Source organism: Cherax quadricarinatus, chromosome 25, assembly GCF_038502225.1.
Source record: "Cherax quadricarinatus isolate ZL_2023a chromosome 25, ASM3850222v1, whole genome shotgun sequence".
Lineage (NCBI taxonomy): Eukaryota > Metazoa > Arthropoda > Malacostraca > Decapoda > Parastacidae > Cherax > Cherax quadricarinatus.
In genome coordinates this window covers 2,580,699-2,597,923 of record NC_091316.1, presented here as the reverse complement: position 1 = coordinate 2,597,923, position 17,225 = coordinate 2,580,699, and the positions used below count along the sequence as shown (strand labels likewise).

The window sequence follows — 17,225 nt, the reverse complement described above, 5'->3', positions numbered from 1 at the left end:
GTTGATGGGTAGGCTCCAGGATCTACATGTTTATAGAGGGGCAACTGATATATCGGATCATTATTTAGTTGTAGCTACAGTTAGAGTAAGAGGTAGATGGGAAAAGAGGAAGGTGGCAACAACAAGTAAGAGGGAGGTGAAAGTGTATAAACTAAGGGAGGAGGAAGTTCGGGCGAGATATAAGCGACTATTGGCAGAAAGGTGGGCTAGTGCAAAGATGAGTAGTGGGGGGGTTGAAGAGGGTTGGAATAGTTTTAAAAATGCAGTATTGGAATGTGGGGCAGAAGTTTGTGGTTATAGGAGGGTGGGGGCAGGAGGAAAGAGGAGTGATTGGTGGAATGATGAAGTAAAGGGTGTGATAAAAGAGAAAAAGGTAGCTTACGAGAGGTTTTTACAAAGCAGAAGTGTTATAAGAAGAGCAGAGTATATGGAGAGTAAAAGAAAGGTGAAGAGAGTGGTGAGAGAGTGCAAAAGGAGAGCAGATGAAAGAGTGGGAGAGGCACTGTCAAGAAATTTTAATGAAAATAAGAAAAAATTTTGGAGTGAGTTAAACAAGTTAAGAAAGCCTAGGGAAAGTATGGATTTGTCAGTTAAAAACAGAGTAGGGGAGTTAGTAGATGGGGAGAGGGAGGTATTAGGTAGATGGCGAGAATATTTTGAGGAACTTTTAAATGTTAAGGAAGAAAGGGAGGCGGTAATTTCATGCACTGGCCAGGGAGGTATACCATCTTTTAGGAGTGAAGAAGAGCAGAATGTAAGTGTGGTGGAGGTACGTGAGGCATTACGTAGAATGAAAGGGGGTAAAGCAGCTGGAACTGATGGGATCATGACAGAAATGTTAAAAGCAGGGGGGGATATAGTGTTGGAGTGGTTGGTACTTTTGTTTAATAAATGTATGAAAGAGGGGAAGGTACCTAGGGATTGGCGGAGAGCATGTATAGTCCCTTCATATAAAGGGAAAGGGGACAAAAGAGATTGTAAAAATTATAGAGGAATAAGTTTACTGAGTATACCAGGAAAAGTATACGGTAGGGTTATAATTGAAAGAATTAGAGGTAAGACAGAATGTAGAATTGCGGACGAGCAAGGAGGCTTCAGAATGGGTAGGGGATGTGTAGATCAAGTGTTTACATTGAAGCATATATGTGAACAGTATTTAGATAAAGGTAGGGAAGATTTTATTGCATTTATGGATTTAGAAAAGGCATATGATAGAGTGGATAGAGGAGCAATGTGGCAGATGTTGCAAGTATATGGAATAGGTGGTAAGTTACTAAATGCTGTAAAGTGCTTTTATGAGGATAGTGAGGCTCAGGTTAGGGTGTGTCGAAGAGAGGGAGAATACTTCCCGGTAAAAGTAGGTCTTAGACAGGGATGTGTAATGTCACCATGGTTGTTTAATATATTTATAGATGGGGTTGTAAAAGAAGTAAATGCTAGGGTGTTCGGGAGAGGGGTGGGATTAAATTATGGGGAATCAAATTCAAAATGGGAATTGACACAGTTACTTTTTGCTGATGATACTGTGCTTATGGGAGATTCTAAAGAAAAATTGCAAAGGTTAGTGGATGAGTTTGAGAATGTGTGTAAAGGTAGAAAGTTGAAAGTGAACATAGAAAAGAGTAAGGTGATGAGGGTATCAAATGATTTAGATAAAGAAAAATTGGATATCAAATTGGGGAGGAGGAGTATGGAAGAAGTGAATGTTTTCAGATACTTGGGAGTTGACGTGTCGGCGGATGGATTTATGAAGGATGAGGTTAATCATAGAATTGATGAGGGAAAAAAGGTGAGTGGTGCGTTGAGGTATATGTGGAGTCAAAAAACGTTATCTATGGAGGCAAAGAAGGGAATGTATGAAAGTATAGTAGTACCAACACTCTTATATGGATGTGAAGCTTGGGTGGTAAATGCAGCAGCGAGGAGACGGTTGGAGGCAGTGGAGATGTCCAGTCTAAGGGCAATGTGTGGTGTAAATATTATGCAGAAAATTCGGAGTGTGGAAATTAGGAGAAGGTGTGGAGTTAATAAAAGCATTAGTCAGAGGGCAGAAGAGGGGTTGTTGAGGTGGTTTGGTCATTTAGAGAGAATGGATCAAAGTAGAATGACATGGAAAGCATATAAATCTATAGGGGAAGGAAAGAGGGGTAGGGGTCGTCCTCGAAAGGGTTGGAAAGAGGGGGTAAAGGAGGTTTTGTGGGTGAGGGGCTTGGACTTACAGCAAGCGTGCATGAGCGTGTTAGATAGGAGTGAATGGAGACGAATGATACTTAGGACCTGACGATCTGTTGGAGTGTGAGCAGGGTAATATTTAGTGAAGGGATTCAGGGAAACCGGTTATTTTCATATAGTCGGACTTGAGTCCTGGAAATGGGAAGTACAATGCCTGCACTTTAAAGGAGGGGTTTGGGATATTGGCAGTTTGGAGGGATATGTTGTGTATCTCTATACGTATATGCTTCTAAACTGTTGTATTCTGAGCACCTCTGCAAAAGCAGTGATAATGTGTGAGTGTGGTGAAAGTGTTGAATGATGATGAAAGTATTTTCTTTTTGGGGATTTTCTTTCTTTTTTTTGGGTCACCCTTGCCTCGGTGGGAGACGACCGACTTGTTGAAAAAAAAAAAAAAAAAATAAATAAATAAATATTTTGTAACGAATGTACAGTGGTACCTCGGGATATGAATTTATTTCATTCTAGAAGGCTGTTCGAGTGCCAATACCGAAAAAATTTGTTCTCATGAGGAATAATGTTAATTAGATTAATCCGTTTCAGACCCCCAAAATTACACTTACAAAAGCACTTACATAAATACACTTACATAATTGTTCGAGTTTTAAGCTGTTCGTATCCTGAGGTACCACTGTATTTGTTCAGTGCTTGGAATGATTAGTGCAGGGTACCAGTTAAACTCCAAACTAACATAAGGAGGAGGAGGTAAGGGAGGTTTTTCAGTGCTAGGAGTAAGACATCCAACAGGCTTGTGTGAGTGTGATGGATAGGAGTTATTGGAGGAAAGTGAGTTTTATAATTAGATGTGCTGTTGGAGTGAAAAAGCTAACATAATCATGAGACGAAGAAAAGACCAACAGTTCTCCCATGATTTTTTTTTATTTTAGATGTATGACCGAAGTTGCACCTTTTGTTTACATTGTAGAATAAACAGAGTTTGATAGGCAAACATGTATAAAAAATATTTACAGTATTCTTACATTTTAGGCCTCAAAGATAACCTGATAATTTATATTTATAAAGTAGACTAACCCTTTAACTGTGTCCGATGTACACTGGACCCTTGACTAACGCCTTTAATCCGTTCCAGAGAGCTAGCCTTTAGCTGAATTAATTTTCCCTATAAGAAATAATGGAAATCCAATTAATCCATTCCAGACACCCAAAAGTATTAAACAAAATTATTTTTTTTACATGAAATATATATTTCCCTACACAGAAAACAATGATACATGCACAGTAAACAATACTGAAATGACACTTACCTTTATTGTGGACTTGTTGACGAGTGATGAGACAGGAGGAGGGGAGAGGATGAAGGTGTTCTATTGTTTGGAAGGGGAATCCCCTTCCATAAATACTTCAGGTACCAAGTCCTTTTCTGGGGTTACCACCCTTCTTTGTTTTTAATGCCACTATGACCAGCTTGAGAGTCACCAGACCACCCTCTACCACCATCACTACCCTCTCTACCACCATCACAACCACTACCACCCTCTACCACCATCACTACTACCCTCTACCACCATCACTACCACCCTCTACCACCATCACTACCACCCTCTACCACCACCACCACTTTCGTATTTTTCTACACACTTTTTCTTGAATTCTATCGTGTTTCTCACATCCTTTACCAAAGGGCTGGCACTAGAAGCTTTTTTGGGGCCCATGGTGGCTTATTTAACATTTACAAGCACTAAAATCAATGGAATAATATATAGCATGTACCCGTGGAATCGACCGCAACAGCTTGTAAACAGTGGCACACTGGCTATACACAGTCTTGGAGTGGCCGGGCCCGCTCAGGCCCCATAGACATTCGGGACGAAAGCCCTTAGCCGAGTTTTTTGGCATCGGCCGAGTCAATATTTTGACGCCAAAGAGAGCCGTTAGCCGATTTTGGCGTTAGCCGATGCAGCCTTCAGTCGAGGGTCCACTGTACTAGTATGCAGGTGCTGGTATTGTGTTTGATGTACTAGTATGCAGGTGCTGATACTGTATCTGATGTACTAGTACGCATCTTTTTCGTACCCGCAAATCTGCCACCTGCCAATATTTTTTTTACCTTGGGGCAACTCTTGGGTCTTCCATCTGTTCGTACAGTGGACCCCCGGATTATGACGTCATCGGATTACGTAAAATTCGGATTAAGTAAAATTTTTGCGTCAAAATATTGGCTCAGTTAATGACAAAGAACTCGGTTAAAGTCATTCGTCCCAAACGTGTCTGCGCAGCCTGAGTGGCCCGGCCACTCCATGTACAGCCAGTGTGCCATTGTTTATAAGCCAGTGAGGACAATTCCACGTGTGCATGCGATACATTTTGAATTATCCCATTGTTTTAAGTGCTTGTAACTGCTAAATAAGCTACCATGGGCCCAAAGAAAGCATCTAGTGCCAGCCCTGTGGTAAAGAGGGTGAGAATTAGTATTGAATTCAAGAAACAGATCATCGCAGAATATGAAAGTGGAGTGTGTGTCTCCGAGCTGGCCAGGTTGTATAACAAACCCCATACAACCATCACTACTATCTTGGTCAAGAAAAAGGCAATCAAAGAAGCTGTTGTTGCGAAAGGTGCAAGTATGCATACAAAACAGAGATAGCAAATACTTGAAGATGTGGAGAGATTGTTGTTGGTGTGGATCAACGAGAAACAATTATCAGGAGATAGTGTTTCACAGTCAATTATATGTGAAAAGGCAAGGCAGTTGCATATTGATCTTGTAAAGAAAATGCCTGAAACTAGTGCTGATATTGATGAATTTAAGGCCAGCAAAGGCTGGTTTGAGAGATTTAAGACTCGTAGTGGCATACACATTGTGATAAGGCATGGTGAGGCTGCCATTTCTGACAATAAAGTGACCGAAAAATATTTGCAGGAATTTAAGGGATGCATAGAGGCTGAACAGTTAAAACCCCAACAAGTGTTCATTTGTGATGAAACAGGCCTGGTTTGGAAGAAAATGACAAACAGGACCTACATTACTCAATAGGAAAAGGCACTCCCAGGACACAAGCCTATGAAAGATAGGCTAACATGTTTTCTAGTAATGCTAGTGGGGATTGCAAAGTGAAGCCTTTACTCGTGTATCACTCTGAAACTCCTAGAGTGTTCAAGAAAAACAGTGTCATCAAGACTAAATTGTGTGTGAAATGGAGAGCAAACAGTAAGGCATGGGTCACGAGGGACATATGCTATGATTGGTTCCATGACGTGTTTGGCACCACTGTGAAAAAATACCGCCTGGAAAATAAATTGGAACTCAAGTGCCTCCTGGTATTAGACAGTGCTCCTGCTCATCCTCCAGACTTGGAAGAGTGAATGGTGCCAGAGTTTAGTTTCATAAAAGTCAAGTTTTTGCCTCCTAACACCACTCCTCTCCTCCAGCCCATGGACCAGCAGGTCATTTCAAATTTCAAAAAACTGTACACCAAAGCAGTGTTTCAAAAGTGCTTTGAAGTGACCTCAGACACTGAATTGACCCTACAAACACATGAATTTTTTTTATCCAGGCTGTCCCACAGTTAAGGGTCAAATACATATATGTACTGTACAATGGAACCTCGTATTTCATATGCCCTAGTCTGTATGTTAAGCTATAGTTATTCTCTATAAAATGTATTTTTTGTTAATATTTTCCATAAGAAATAATGTAAATCCAATTAATCCATCCCAGACACCCAAAAATATTAACAAAAAATACATTTTATAGAGAATAACTATAGTTTTACATACAGACTAGGGCATACGAAAACCGAAGTTCCACTGTATTACACTTATAATTTAAAGGTATTTATGCATTTTTTTTTTTTTCAGGTAAATAAATGCACCATCTGCGGCAATATGTATCCATCTAAGAATAAATTGTTCAGCCACATTAAGGCTGAAGGACATGCAGCTCTCAAAACACTTGGCAAAGAAGTGAAAGGAAAGAATAAAGCTAAAAATTAATTGTTATGAACTGTATTGTTATAACTTATTTATTGCATAAGTAGTTGACATGAATAATAATACATTTCAATATCCATTTTTGTTTATTTGGAAAGAAGTTTACCTAGCTGATATTCAATACCTGTTAAATCAGAAAGCTTTCCAAAATATTTTTTAACATTTAATTTTAATTAACACTTGAACATTTTTTAAATATTGAACTTGAAGATTCTTTACAGTAAAACCTCTGTTTAAGGAATTTTGCAAATTTTTAACAAAAAAAAATTGGCCAGACAAGCAGAAGCATTGGACTAAATGGACAAAAGTCCTTAATATTGGATTTTGTCCATAGCAGTGGTGTCGGGTTCAACAACTCCAATATTTGTTCAGTAGAGGCCAGAGCGGCCATGTTCAGGACCATAGGTTGCCATGCCAGTTTGTGCTCACACACACACTCATCATTCATTCTCCAATTTTCCCTGGATTTACAGTGTTTTGTGTGGCTTTATAAACATTAAGTACAGCACAGTTAACAATGGATTCTAAAGTAAGTAATGGTGTCTAGTGGAAACATGTGGTTCTCAGTGTTAGGCAGAGACTTGAACTAATAAAGAAGGTTGAGCTTGGCTTCTCAGTGGTGTGTCTTCTCAGCTATCTACATTATTTTTGCTAGAGCTTTACAACTATGACTCAAAATAATACTATAAGTTATTTTGAGTCGCCACTACCAATCACGGCAGTTTACACCTTATCTTTCCACCACAAAAAGATAGGCAAAATTATTGTAAATTATGTATAGTACTGTAAAATTACTGTACAGTACTGTACTGCAGCTCTACAGGTTGCAATACCTGTATTCTTAGTGTCTGGTTGTTTTCTGCATCAGTGGACCAAGTCTGCTGATTCAGAACTTTGTTTATGTTACGATCATGAAAAATTAGTCAGCAATATCAGATATCCTCTACCCCTGTTAGTTAGAGGGTTCAATGCATTTCAGTATATGCTCTTTAGAGGTATATTCATAAAGCAGCGACAACATCCTGGACACACAGATCACCCCACGTAAAAGAACTTAGAAAAAGCATCTTCATATTTGCAGTGTACAGTATGTATTGAACTCTGTTCTCTGCAGTTCCTCATTTTCTGCTACATCATTTGAACATGCTTTTTGTTAAAGTATTTTGCATTCTTATTGTGTAATAATTCATTATTAAAAGTTAATTATAAATATAAAGTCCTTGAATAGAGAATAATCCACAATAACCCAATAACCATTGTGGCTTATTACCATCGAGCTTTTTTGAAACTTTCCCAGGATGCAATCTACCACAGTTTGTCATGTAGGGGGGTAATGATTAGGGGAATATGGTAGGTAATGTGAGGTCACTGGTGACTACACCTTCACCTCTCATTACTTTACCCACCACTCCACACTACTCACCCTCTCACTACTTTAACTAAACATAAATAAATGGAGAAAATAACGGGGACAGTGAATATTACTATTCTACTCAAACACAGCTTATTATTAAGTCCTTGTACAATAATATATTTGGGAACAGGAGTACATCATTGGGGTTTAGATAAATGGGGTGGTACACATAAGCAGTGAGACTGGGAATACAATCAACTTGACGAAAATGAATATAACTTACAATATAGTACAGAGGACAGTTCACTACAGGAGCTAAGCCACAGGTCCCAAGACCTACACAGCACGAGTACTGCTCCAAGCCAGTACTCTGCCCAATGTCTCCAACAGTCTCTCCTCCCAAGACTCTCCAGCTCAGCTCTGCTCCCAGGCCAGAGCTCTGCCCGAATCTCCTCTGCTCAGCTGTTCCTTGGGTTTATATGGTGGTCCAAGCACACCCCACAACCACGTGTACGACCTGACGCCTAGGTCTGATGCCGTCAAGAACAAAAGACCTCAGACGTGGGAGTGGCTGACAGACGTTTGCCAAGGCAAGGTGTGACCATATAATTGGTTAAATTAGGTCTCCCCAGAGACCTCACAAGCCCAGCTGGACTAAATCACATCCCCCTTTCTCCCCAATTTAAAATATCTGAGAACTAGGACAATTTGTCCTAGTTATTAGACTGTTTTAATCCTAACCCCTTAATTCTATTACAATACAAAGACAAAATTATACATAATACAAAATTATTCAACTACATATATTTCCCTCAACCTTCTCATTTACCACAAGGCAGCGTAATCAGTACACCTCGCAGTTGGCCAGCATTATAGTTGCTCTCTGGTGCAAAGCCTCCTTAACCGTCATTTCTCCTTAAACCTAAATATCGGGCTCCAGTGCCTTCCCTACTTCTACTAGAAATGCACTAGCCAATGCTAGTCACCCTCGCACGTTATCCATTGGGCCAAACCTCTCTAGGCTTCTATGGCGTGGAAAGCTGCTTCAACGGGTTGCATTCTTTCAATTAACTGCAACTGGACCACTTCACGACCACCAAGGTCGCATTTTCGGCACACTACAACATCTGAAAATCGAGACAGGGCAGGCATCGCAGCTAAGACCCTCCATTATCCTATGCCATTACTAGGTTTCACTGGCCTTATAAAACAAGGTGGCCATAATCACTGGACTGTATTCAAGGTCGCCTTATTTCACACAGGTAACACTAACACTTCTGGCAAGTCAAAGTAGGCTGGGGACATCTCACACTCTTAATTGTCTCTCATGGCTGGCAGGGCATCCCCGCATACCGGTCGTACAGGTCGACCAGCAAGGCAGGATACACCTCCATACCGCCCTTGAAAGCAGGCTGGTCCCAGCAGCTGGATTCCATCTCTGCGGCTCACGTCCTTCCACATCTCCGAGGATGGCAACTCCTTCATAGTAGATTCTCCTGTCCTGGCACACCAGCCAGAATCCCTCACACACCACTGCAGCATCACCGCCATCTCCTCTTGGGCTAGGCAGCATCACAGCACGGCCATATCACAGCAGCACACAGCACGGACACAGCATCGCAGCACGGCTACAGCATCGCAGCACGGTCCCAGCATCACAGCACGGCCGCAGCGTCTCATCACCACACGGTCGCAGCATCTCAACATCACAGCACGGCCGTATCACAACAGCACACAGCACGGCCACAGCATAGCAGCACGGCTACAGCATCTCTGTAAACCGCAGCATCATAAGCAGCCGACAGCAGCAGCAGCAGCAGCAGCAGGCTATGGTCAGATGCTCGAGGTGAGATGAGGTGGTGAGGTCACTTCAGGTGATTAACAGAGGTGCAGTCACCCATCCCTGGCAACTGCAGGTAACTGGCAGTCCTTGGGTGATGGTCACAGGCTGGGTGATGCAGACAGACACCCACTACAATGGATGACAGACCAAGGCAGCAATACATCTACTGGGGCACATCAGCTGGGTGACTTGGCACATCAGGTGGATAATAATCATAGGCATCTCTTCAGTGGGTGAGAGTTGTGGGCTAGTCTTCCAAGGCGGGCTGGGTGACTTCTCATTCCTTTGTAAATATTCAATTTCGGCCAGTAATTGCTTCCCTCAAAAGTCTCACCCAAATACTGATATTCTCCACCATTTATCTCAAACCAACAACCAACTCCACCAAATACAACCACACAATTACTCAGACCCACCTTCAAAAAAAACAAGGTCAGTTAAGGTCACTAGGATTATAATATCACACTGATATTTACTTTAACTTTACACACACAAGGAAAAAAAAAAGTGGTAGCAAATGGTAGCATAACAAGTATAACCGAGCAGTCAAAAATAAGGCACATGGGACTGGTTCCTACTATAAAAATAATAAGAACCACCACTGCTTAGACACCATGTCATGTAGGGGGGTAATGATTAGGGGAATATGGGAGTAAGAGGATATGTATAGGCAGGCGAAGTGGTAGGAGAGATGATTAGCGGAGGTTGGTAGGTAATGTGAGGTCACTGGTGACTACACCTTCACCTCTCATTACTCTACCCACCACTCCACACTACTCACCCTCTCACTACTTTAACTAAACATAAATAAATGGAGAAAATAACGGGGACAGTGAATATTACTATTCTACTCAAACACAGTTTATTATTAAGTCCTTGTACAATAATATATTTGGGAACAGGAGTACATCATTGGGGTTTAGATAAATGGGGTGGTACACATAAGCAGTGAGACCGGGAATACAATCAACTTGACGAAAATGAATACAACTTACAGTATAGTACAAAGGACAGTTCACTACAGGAACTAAGCCACAGGTCCCAAGACCTACACAGCACGAGTACTGCTCCAAGCCAGTACTCTGCCCAATGTCTCCAACAGTCTCTCCTCCCGAGACTCCAGCTCAGCTCTGCTCCCAGGCCAGAGCTCTGCCCGAATCTCCTCTGCTCAGCTGTTCCTTGGGTTTATATGGTGGTCCAAGCACACCCTACAACCACGTGTACGACCTGACGCCTAGGTCTGACGCCGTCAAGAACAAAAGACCTCAGACGCGGGCGTGGCTGACAGACGTTTGCCAAGGCAAGGTGTGACCATATAATTGGTTAAATTAGGTCTCACCAGAGACCTCACAAGCCCAGCTGGACTACATCACAGGTTGGCTAGCACACAGATACCAACTTACTAGTAGCTAAGTAAATAGAGGCAGCAGATGTAAAGAAACATGACCATCAATTCCACCTGTGTTGGGATTGAACCCAGGGTCATTCAGATGTGACCATCATATGAGGCCTTCGTTTCCCGGTAATGCCTATTAGAGGAAACTAATATTTTTATTAAGACTATTCATTATGGAAAATAGCTAAAAATCATGAAAAATTACTAAAAATAAGTTATCAAAAATAACTAAGTTACAAGAAATAACAAAAAATTTGAAAAAAGTTAGGAAAAATACCTAAACATTACCAAAAAAAAAAAAATCACTATTTGAAATATTTTTGATACTACCTAAGAATGTGCACTTAAAAACATAGACACCATTTTAGGTTGATACAATGCTGTTTTCTGATTCTTCCCTCTTTGAGGCACCTTTTATGGCACATTTGTAAAAACTCGCGTAACCTTCCACGAAAGCTGTATATACTGGACTTTTTCATGTTTGTGGGGAGCTGTTGATCCAACAGTGTCATCATGACCATTTTCTATTTTGAGAGAAAAAGTTTTTTCGCCCCAAAAAATCCAGGGGGATACAGCCAGTGAGTTGAAAGAAGAAAGATAGATATACGGTGATACCTTGACTTACGAGTGCCCCAACTTACGAATTTTCCGAGTTATGAGCCATCGCTCGGTCGATTTTTTGCTTTGAGTTGCGAGCCAAAATCCAAGTTGAGTGAGCCTCAGATACGCCTCCACTAGTTGGTGGCGTATCTAAAGTCAAATCCAACTCTGTACCCAGAGGAATGTCAGGTACTGCATCCCATCCCATATGTTCTTCCAAGACATAACTGGAAGGATAATACTCTCACACTAATCCCTTGTTTGGTTCTTGTATAAATCTGGGGATGAGGTAACCTCCATTTCAACACTCAGAGTTTTTCCAGAAACATTAAGGTTAGTGGAGTACTGATAGTGGTGGGTGGAGTAGTGATGGTGGTGGGTGGAGTAGTGATGGTGGTTGGTGGAGTACTGATAGTAGTGAGTAGAGTAGTGATGGTGGTAAGTGGAGTAGTGATAGTGGTGGGTGGAGTAGTCATGGTGGTCGGTGGAGTAGTGATGGAGGTGGGTGGAGTAGTCATGGTGGTGGGTGGAGTACTGATAATGGTGGGTGGAGTAGTGATGGTGGTGGGTGGAGTAGTGATGGTGGTGGGTGGAGTAGTGATGGTGGTTGGTGGAGTACTGATAATAGTGAGTAGAGTAGTGATGGTGGTAAGTGGAGTAGTGATAGTGGTGGGTGGAGTAGTCATGGTGGTCGGTGGAGTAGTGATGGAGGTGGGTGGAGTAGTCATGGTGGTGGGTGGAGTACTGATAATGGTGGGTGGAGTACTGATAATGGTGGGTGGAGTAGTGATGATGGTGGTTGAGTAGTGAAGGTGGTGGGTGTAGTATACAAAATTTCTTATTTACAAATACATTTTTCTTATTAAAAAACCCGTAGTAAAAAAAAAATTGGGTGGTTTTTTTGGGGACTGAATGGATTAATGGCATTTCAGTTAATTTCAATGAGGAAAATTGATTTGATATACAAGCAAATTGAGTTACGAGCTCAGTCTCGAAAGAATTAAACTCATAAGTCAAGGTACCACTGTGTGTATATATATATATATATATATATATATATATATATATATATATATACAGTGGACCCCCGCATACCGATGGCATCACATAACGATTAATCCGCATACCGCTTGCTTTAATCGCAAAAATTTTGCCTCGCATACCGCTTAAAAATCCGCTCACCGATTTTCGTCCGAGACGCGTCCAATGTGCGCCCTCAGCCAGCCTCACATGTGCCGCCGGTGGCATTGTTTACCAGCCAGCCTCCGCAGTAACATCCAAGCATACAATCGGAATATTTCGTATTATTACAGTGTTTTTGGTGCTTTTTCTGGAAAATAAGTGACCATGGGCCCCAAGAAAGCTTCTAGTGCCAACCCTACAGCAATAAGGGTGAGAATTCCAATAGAGATGAAGTCAGAGATCATTGATAAGTATGAAAGTGGAGTGCGTATCGCCGACCTGGTCAGGTTGTACAAGAAACCCCAATCAACCATCGCTACTATTGTGGGCACCAGAAAGGCAATCAAGGAAGCTGTTCTTGCCAAAGGTTTAACTGTGTTTTCGAAACAAAGATCGCAAGTGATGGAAGATGTTGAGAGACTCTTATTGGTGTGGATAAATGAAAAGCAGCTAGCAGGAGATAGCGTCTCTCAAGCGATCATAAGCGAAAAGGCTAGGAAGTTGCATGAGGATTTAATTAAAAAAATGCCTGCAACTAGTGCTGATGTGAGTGAATTTAAGGCCAGCAAAGGTTGGTTTGAGAGATTTAAGAAGCGTAGTGGCATACATAGTGTGATAAGGCATGGTGAGGCTGCCAGTTCGGACCACAAAGCGGCTGAAAAATATGTGCATGAATTCAAGGAGTACATAGAGACTGAAGGACTGAAACCTGAACAAGTGTTTAATTGTGATGAAACAGGCCTGTTTTGGAAGAAAATGCCAAGCAGGACCTACATTACTCAGGAGGAAAAGGCACTCCCAGGACATAAGCCTATGAAAGACAGGCTTACTTTGTTGATGTGTTCCAATGCTACTGGTGATTGCAAAGTTAAGCCTTTATTAGTGTATCACTCTGAAACTCCCAGAGCGTTCAGGCAAAAGAATGTCCTCAAGGAGAATTTGTGTGTGCTGTGGAGGGCAAACAGTAAGGCATGGGTCACTAGGGACTTTTTCTATGACTGGTTACACCATGCATTTGCCCCCAATGTGAAAGATTACCTAACTGAAAAGAAATTAGAACTTAAGTGCCTCCTGGTGTTAGACAATGCCCCTGGTCATCCTACAGACGTGGCAGAGCGACTTTATGGGGACATGAAATTCATTAACATCAAGTTTTTGCCTCCTAATACCACTCCTCTCCTGCAGCCCATGGACCAGCAGGTTATTGCAAACTTCAAGAAACTGTACACAAAAGCTCTGTTTGAAAGGTGCTTTGTAGTGACCTCAGAAACTCAACTGACTCTAAGAGAGTTTTGGAGAGAGCACTTTAATATCCTCAATTGTGTAAACCTTATAGGTAAGGCTTGGGAGGGAGTGACTAAGAAGACCTTGAACTCTGCTTGGAAGAAACTGTGGCCAGAATGTGTAGACAAAAGGGATTTTGAAGGGTTTGAGGCTAACCCTGAGAGGATTATGCCAGTTGAGGAATCCATTGTGGCATTGGGAAAGTCCTTGGGGTTGGAGGTTAGTGGGGAGGATGTGGAAGAGTTGGTGGAGGAGGACAATGAAGAACTAACCACTGATGAGCTGATAGATCAACTTCAACAGCAAGAGGCCAGACCTGAGGAAACTGGTTCAGAGGAGGGGAGAGAGAAATTGAAGAAGTTGCCTACTACAAAGATTAAGGAAATGTGTGCAAAGTGGCTTGAAGTGCAAACTTTTTTGATGAAAATCACCCTCACACAGCTATTGCAAGCCGTGTTGGCAACCTGTACACTGGCAATGTTGTGAAACACTTTAGGGAAGTCATAAAGGAACGAGAGGTACAGGCCACTATGGACAGATATGTTGTGCGAAAGAAGTCCAGTGACTCTGAAGCTGGTCCTAGTGGCATTAAAAGAAGAAGGGAAGTAACCCCAGAAAAGGACTCGACACCTCAAGTCTTAATGGAAGGGGATTCCCCTTCTAAACACTAACACACTCTCTCCCCTCCCATCCCATCAATCATCACCAGATCTTCAATAAAAGTAAGTGTCATGTAAGTGTGCATGCCTTTTTCAGTTTGTGTGTATTAAAATTAACATTTCATGTGGTAAAAAATTTTTTTTTTCATACTTTTGGGTGTCTTGCACGGATTAATTTGATTTCCATTATTTCTTATGGGGAAAATTCATTCGCATACCGATTATTTCGCATAACAATGACCCCTCTTGCACGGATTAAAATCGGTATGCGGGGGTCCACTGTATATATATATTTTATTATCACACTGGCCGATTCCCACCAAGGCAGGGTGGCCCGAAAAAGAAAAACTTTCACCATCATTCACTCCATCACTGTCTTGCCAGAAGGGTGCTTTACACTACAGTTTTTAAACTGTAACATTAACACCCCTCCTTCAGAGTGCAGGCACTGTACTTCCCATCTCCAGGACTCAAGTCCGGCCTGCCAGTTTCCCTGAACCCCTTCATAAGTGTTACTTTGCTCACACTCCAACAGCACATCAAGTATTAAAAACCATTTGTCTCCATTCACTCCTATCAAACACGCTCACGCATGCCTGCTGGAAGTCCAAGCCCCTCGCACACAAAACCTCCTTTACCCCCTCCCTCCAACCTTTCCTAGGCCAACCCCTACCCCGCCTTCCTTCCACTACAGACTGATACACTCTTGAAGTCACTCTGTTTCGCTCCATTCTCTCTACATGTCCAAACCACCTCAACAACCCTTCCTCAGCCCTCTGGACAACAGTTTTGGTAATCCCGCACCTCCTCCTAACTTCCAAACTACGAATTCTCTGCATTATTTTCACACCACACATTGCCCTCAGACATGACATCTCCACTGCCTCCAGCCTTCTCCTCGCTGCAACATTCATCACCCATGCTTCACACCCATATAAGAGCGTTGGTAAAACTATATTCTCATACATTCCCCTCTTTGCCTCCAAGGACAAAGTTCTTTGTCTCCACTCGCCCTTTTCTCCTCATCAATTCTATGATTCACCTCATCTTTCATAGACCCATCCACTGACACATCCACTCCCAAATACAATGGACCCCCGGTTAACGATATTTTTTCACTCCAGAAGTATGTTCAGGTGCCAGTACTGACCGAATTTGTTCCCATAAGAAATATTGTGAAGTAGATTAGTCCATTTCAGACCCCCAAACATACACGTACAAACGCACTTACATAAATACACTTACATAATTGGTCACATTCGGAGGTAATCGTTATGCGGGGGTCCACTGTATCTGAATACATTCACCTCCTCCATACTCTCTCCCTCCAATCTGATATCCAATCTTTCATCACCTAATCTTTTTGTTATCCTCATAACCTTACTCTTTCCTGTATTCACTTTTAATTTTCTTCTTTTGCACACCCTACCAAATTCATCCACCAATCTCTGCAACTTCTCTTCAGAATCTCCCAAGAGCACAGTGTCATCAGCAAAGAGCAGCTGTGACAACTCCCACTTTGTGTGATTCTTTATCTTTTAACTTCACGCCTCTTGCCAAGACCCTCGCATTTACTTCCCTCGCATTTACATTTAGGAGGCCTGGTCACAGACCGGGCTGCAGGGGCGTTGACCCCCGGAACTCTCTCCAGGTAAACTCCAGGTAAACAACCCCATCTATAAATATATTAAACAACCACGGTGACATCACACATCCTTGTCTAAGGCCTACTTTTACTGGGAAATAATTTCCCTGTTTCCTACATACTCTAACTTGAGCCTCACTATCCTCGTAATAACTCTTCACTGCTTTCAGTAACCTACCTCCTACACCATACACCTGCAACATCTGCCACATTATACCCCTATCCACCCTGTCATACGCCTTTTCCAAATCCATAAATGCCACAAAGACCTCTTTAGCCTCATCTAAATACTGTTCACTTATATGTTTCACTGTAAACACCTGGTCCACACACCCCCTACCTTTCCTAAAGCCTCCTTGTTCATCTGCTATCCTATTCTCCGTTTTACTCTTAATTCTTTCAATAATAACTCTACCATACACTTTACCAGGTATACTCAACAGACTTATCCCCCTATAATTTTTGCACTCTCTTTTGTCCCCTTTGCCTTTATACAAAGGAACTATGCATATATATATATATATATATATATATATATATATATATATATATATATATATATATATATATATATATATATATATATATATATATATACACACACACACACACATTATATGCAAGACAAGTCATGGGGGGGGGGGAGGTGGAAATCTTTATCTCAAGTACTTTCACACTTCTCAGTGCATCATCAGGAGCTATGCAATGTTGCAACATTACTCACACACACACACACACACACACACACACACACACACACACACACACACACACACACACACACACACACACACACACACACACACACACACACACACACACACACTCACTCTCGCACTCTCACACACACACACACACACACACACACACACACACACACACACACACACACACACACACACACACACACACACACATACACATACACACACTCACACTCATTCACTTTTATAGGCCTCAAATTTCTTGTGCTGTGCCATTTAATCCCCAGCTGAATTGTTTGGGTCAGGCACCTCATTGCAGGGCATTGTGGAGCAATTCATCCTTCAGTAAACATAGTAACAATGGCAAACTGACTC

The 17,225-nt window shown here is 41.9% G+C and overlaps 1 protein-coding gene across 1 annotated transcript in view; it reads left to right on the top strand.

The window, feature by feature from the left end:
- Nucleotides 1-6,262, top strand: part of LOC128690061 (dnaJ homolog subfamily C member 21) — a 35,540-nt gene extending 29,278 nt beyond the window's left edge. The window contains exon 12 of the mRNA XM_053778618.2: nucleotides 6,052-6,262. Within this exon, the coding sequence (XP_053634593.2) occupies nucleotides 6,052-6,186 (135 nt within the window). The 3' untranslated portion in view covers nucleotides 6,187-6,262. The remainder of the gene's footprint in view (nucleotides 1-6,051) is intronic.
- The last annotated feature ends 10,963 nt before the right edge of the window (nucleotides 6,263-17,225 follow it).